Raw genomic sequence first — 5348 nt, 5'->3', positions numbered from 1 at the left:
CGCCTGGGGGGGTGTTTGTTTCTCTTCGGGGTAGTTTTTCCGGAAACTCGGGCCTGGATCCTGGGCGGTGCTTAGGTAGACCTGTTGCTGGAGGCCCGGCTGCTGGGTTGCATTCCTGAAAGGGCCCCGCTGGCGGCCACGGCAGCTTCCAGGGTGAGGGCCGGGGAGCCTGTGCCCTTTCCACTCGAGAGTTCACACAGCTGCGTGCCACACTGACGGGGTGCCACACTGACGGGGTGCGACTGCGTCCTGTGCAGCCGGGGAGCCTGCCATCCGGCCCAGAGCCCAGCTCCTGCCACCCCAGGCACCGGCCTGCTCCTGGTCACTGGGGTGGTTGTTTTCAGGAGCGCGAGTTCTTTAGTCACTTCTTTTCCCTAAGATCAAGCATCTTTAAAAATAATACTTATTGATTGACTTTTTAAAATATATTTTTTTATTGATTTCAGAGAGGAAGGGAGAGGGATAGAGAGAAACATCAATGATGAGACAGAATCATTGATCGGCTGCCTCCTGCACGCCCCCTACTAAGGATCCAGCCCGCAACCCAGGCATGTGCCCTTGGCTGGAATCGAACCTGGGACCCTTCAGTCCCTAGGCTGACGCTCTATCCACTGAGCCAACCCAGCCAGGGCTTATTGATTGATTTTAGAGAGAGGAGGGAGAGAGAAACATTGGTTTGTTGTTCCGCTTATTTGTGCATTCATTGGTCGATGCTTGCATGTGCCCTGACCGGGACCTCCTGGTTCATAGGCCGCTCAGCCACTGAACCGTGCGGGAGGGGTGACTTCTTTCTTTCATATGTATATGTATGGATTTCAGAGAGGACCGGAGAGGGGGAGAGAGAATCATGGATCGGCTGCCTCCTGCACGCCCCACAGTGGGGATCAAGCCTGAACCCGGGCCTGCGCCCTGACGGTGGGAATCGATAACCGTGACCTCCTGGTTCATAGGTCGACGCTCAGTCACGAAGCCTTGCCTACCCGGTGACTGCTTTCTATACTTGAGCATGACTGTTCTCTGGGCTGCAGTAATGACGAGCCCTTTTGCATACAGCTTTCCAGAGAGAGAATTTTAGAAGGAACGAACCTGTGGTCACCCCCCTGCAGACACTGCGTGTACTAAGTTGCGTTCTTGTCCTCTTCCAGGGCTTGTGAAACTGACCACAACCAGAGCATGGATATGGGAAACCAACACCCCAACATCAGCCGGCTGCAGGAGATCCAGAAGGAGGTGAAGAGCATCGAGCCCCAGGTGGTCGGCTTCAGCGGGCTGTCGGACGACAAGAACTACAAGAAGCTGGAGCGGATGCTGATGAAACAGCTTTTCGAGATAGACTCCGTGGACACGGAAGGGAGGGGGGACGTTCAGCAGGCGCGGAAGCGGGCCGCCCCAGGAGACGGAGCGCCTGCTCAAGGAGCTGGAGCAGAACGCCAACCACCCACACCGCCTGGAGATCCAGAACATCTTCCGGGAGGCCCAGGCCCTGGTGCGGGACCAGATCGTGCCCTTCTACAGCGGCGGCAGCTGCGTGGCCGAGGAGTTCGAAGAAGGCATTCAGGACATCATCCTGCGGCTGACGCACGTCAAGACCGGCGGGAAGGTGTCCCTGCGGAAGGCGCGCTACCACACCCTCACCAAGATCTGCGCGGTGCAGGAGATCATCGAGGACTGCGTGAAGCGGCAGCCGTCCCTGCCGCTCTCCGAGGACACGCACCCCTCCGTGGCCAAAATCAACTGCGTGATGTGCGAGGTGAACAAGGCCAGGGGCACTCTGATCGCCCTGCTGATGGGCGTGGCCAACAACGAGACGTGCAAGCACCTGTCGTGCGTGCTCTCGGGGATGATCGCGGATCTGGACGCGCTGGACGTGTGTGGGCGAACGGAGATCCGGAATTACCGCCGGGAGGTGGTGGAGGACATCAACAAATTACTGAAGTATTTGGATTTGGAAGAGGAAGCAGATACCACCTATGCGTTTGACCTGGGACAGAATCATTCCATCCTGAAAATAGAAAAGGTCCTCAAGCGAATGAGAGAGATTAAAAACGAGCTCCTGCAGGCGCAGAACCCTCCCGAGCTGTACCTGAGCTCCAAGACGGAGCTGCAGGCCCTGATCGGGCAGCTGGACGAGGTGAGCCTGGAGAAGAACCCCTGCATCCGGGAGGCCCGGCGGAGGGCGGTGATCGCCGTGCAGACCCTCATCACGCACATCGACCTGAAGGAGGCGCTGGAGAAGAGGAAGGCCTTCGTGTGCGAGGAGCACCCGTCCCACCGGGCCGTCTGGGCCATCCTGGGCCACCTGTCGGAGATCCTGGGAGAAGTCCTGTTGTTCGACGGGAACCGGACTGACAAGAACTACATCCGGCTGGAGGAGCTGCTCACCAAGCAGCTGCTGGCCCTGGACGCGGTGGACCCGCAGGGCGAGGAGCAGTGCAAGGCGGCCCGGAAGCAGGCGGTGAAGCTGGCCCAGAACATCCTCAGCTTCCTGGACCTGAAGTCGGACGAGTGGGAGTACTGAGGCCGGGCGCACGCCCGTTCAGCACTTACCCGGACGTGTATGTATTTACGGAGGCTTTCGGTGCGCTGAGCCTAAATGTGATTTGTACGTGCATATTGCAATCTCAGTATTTATGATTTCAGCAAATTATATTCCGTACCTGCTGCTTTTGATGTCGCAAAAGAAATGTCATTACAGCTCACTGACTTTTCCCCGGGATCTGATCCGTACGTTGTGGTGTTATTTTCTTAATCAGAAAATGGCATTGGGGCAGCTTTTGTCATGTTTAGCTGCAAAAGCATGAAAATGCAGGTGTTTCAGAACCTAGAACTAGGCCTTGCCTGCCTGAGACTAGGACAGCTGTGAGGAAGGGAAGCTTTAGGTTGATTAGAAGGAAGGGCCGAGCACAGAGGTAGTGAGTGTGTTTTATTCTGCTAATAAAGCAGGACTGTCCCATTCATGAAGCCTGATTGGTCCCGCCCAACGTCATGGGTGGGTTGTTTTTACTTTCTGTGAATGGTCTGTTCTTTCATCAACGTTCGTTTGGAAAACAGGCGTTTCCCAGGCTCGCTGCATGCAGAGGGGGTCTGACCTTTGTGTGTGACGTAAGAAAATTATGAACATTCGTAGCAAAGAAACCTTTGAAAAAGGGATGACACCAGCTAATACTTTCGAGAGGTTTTGTTTGTAAAGTCTGCACTGACAGTTTTCCTTAGTAATTGTAAGGATGGGAACATTTCAATGGACCTTTAAAAAGATAAAAGGGAAACGAAACGCCCAGACCTGTGCAGGATGAGGACTGGAGGCTAGTGCCACGGCAGGTTTCTGGACCTACGTGACCGTGTCTGGTGGGCTGCTCGCAGGCCCAGGGCTGCCTCACAGAGGTGGGCAGGCACTCGCAGCCGGCCGAGGAAGGTCGCCGTCAGCCACTAGCATCGCCCCGATCGCACTCGGCGGCCGGGCAGTGAGAGGGCCTCTCGCTCCCGTGACCAGCGCGTGGACGTTTCTAGTGCCTGAAGGAGCCAGCCGGGCCCAGGTCTGTGAGTGTGGGAAGTGCTGTTCCCTCTGCTGACAGGGGCGCGTGTCTTGCCCATCAGGAAGCAAAAGACTCAGTTCCCGAAGCTCTGAAGCGCCTTGATGGCGTGTTGGTCCGAGCGTGATGACCTAGTGCTCCGGTGTCACCTCTCACAAGTGGCACTCGATGTAAACGGGGGAGCCTGGGCCGGTGCGGGAACGGCCCTGGACGCCCAGGGAGGGCGGAGCCTGGGCAGGCCTGGCTGCGCAGTGTTGCCCGATCATTAAAGCCCCTGCTAGCTCCTCCTGCAGTGGACTTCCGATAGTGGGGTCAGAGAGCAGTCGGGTGCCAGGCTGTGAGCCCGCCCACCTGCCCCCCAGCGGCTGGGGGCTGTCCCAGTGCAGGTTGTTGGAGCCCGTGTTGGCCAGTCCTTTTAGGGTGCTGTTCTGGGTCATAGTTTTAGGGTGCCCTCCAGCACTGGTGGGAGCACCGGGGCAGCGGGCCTCCCTGACTCACCCTGACACCCGCAGCAGCTGCGCTTGGTGTTCAGGTTGTTTGCCAGCAGCGCTGCCCGCGGCTGTGTCCACGCTTCCTGTGGGGGTGGAGCCGGCCCTGCCGAGCTCCGGGCTGTGTGGCCAGACTGCTGCTCGGCCGGCACTGGGGATCGCTCACCGCTCACGGGGCCACTGTGGTCATGGAAACAGTCGGACCAACCCTGAGCGATGGGTGAGGCGCGCCTGCCTGTGTCCCTTTACCCGCTCATTCTGCCCGCACTGAGCCCGCCACGAGGGTCGGCGTCCCCTGCCCCCCAGGGAGTCTGTGTAATCGTTCAGTGCAGTTCCTCCCGTGGCATGTGCTTCTATGATGTGACATGAGAATCTGTGATGGACGTAACGCCCACCCCCCAGCGTCTGGCCTTGGTCTGCGTTCCGTGTAACCTCTGTTCATGCGAAGCCAGCGGGTGTCTGCTTTCCGGCTGCCTCCGTCCGCCAGGGACACAGGCAGCCTGAGTGGTTACGGAAATAAAGGAATGAACATGTCAACCACGTACAGTTTACCGCTGTTTTCCTCAAGCCCTTGGTGAGACATACTTAACGCAATTTAGCGTGTTTGAGAATTCAAACAGTTTTTCTCATTTGTTTTATTTTGCCAATTCCCATCTGGTTTTTGAGGGTCTAAGTTTATCCTGTGCAGTTATTTGAAGCACAGCTTTTCAGCTTTCCGTCTGGCACTTTAATCATTGGAGCCACACCTGCCATTGGCTTGCTGTCTGATAAGGTGTGTATTCCAGTGTGTGGGTCCTGCCCGTTAGGCGTACAACTATTGTAATGGCATGTCTTAAACTTTGGGGTTATTTTGAGACACATATTAGCATAACCTTAATTATTAATGAAATAAAAAGCCTCTTAGTTATCTTTGCAGTGGAGACAGGGTGTGAGTCTGAGGTGTGAGTTCTGTTCTCGTGTCACCTTCACTGACGGGGGTGGGCCAGGCCCAGGCGGGTTGCCAGCTCCGGCTGGTGGCAGGGGCCTCGGGGTCCCATCACAGGGAAGGGGTAACGTTCCCATTTAAACAGCCAGGACCGGGGAGTAGGGAAGGGCTGTCTCGGCTTCGCAGAGACCGGCCTCGCTCCGCGTCTCCCCAGAAGCCCACAGACCACGGGAGCATCTCTGGCCCCAAGTCCTCCCAGGGCTTCTGAAATGCGCCGCCCGTGGAGTTCCTTTAACACCCACCACGCCACCCCCCACCCCTGCAGCGAGGACCGTCTCCATCTCCGTCTGGTTGCCTGAGCAATTGTCTGTCTGTCTGTTGAAAACTCATCATGTGACAGCAGTG

At 57.0% G+C, this 5348-nt stretch overlaps 1 protein-coding gene across 1 annotated transcript; it reads left to right on the top strand.

The window, feature by feature from the left end:
* The first annotated feature begins 977 nt into the window (after window positions 1-977).
* BAG5 (BCL2 associated athanogene 5) lies at window positions 978-4938 on the top strand. The gene is given in 2 exon segments (XM_014451198.2): window positions 978-1389; window positions 1391-4938. Coding segments are annotated over 2 exon segments (1344 nt in total). The 5' UTR covers window positions 978-1173; the 3' UTR covers window positions 2519-4938.
* The last annotated feature ends 410 nt before the right edge of the window (window positions 4939-5348 follow it).

This window comes from Myotis lucifugus, unplaced genomic scaffold (genome assembly GCF_000147115.1).
Source record: "Myotis lucifugus unplaced genomic scaffold, Myoluc2.0 scaffold_9059, whole genome shotgun sequence".
NCBI classification, from domain to species: Eukaryota; Metazoa; Chordata; class Mammalia; order Chiroptera; family Vespertilionidae; genus Myotis; species Myotis lucifugus.
This window is presented reverse-complemented; position numbering and strand designations above follow the sequence as displayed.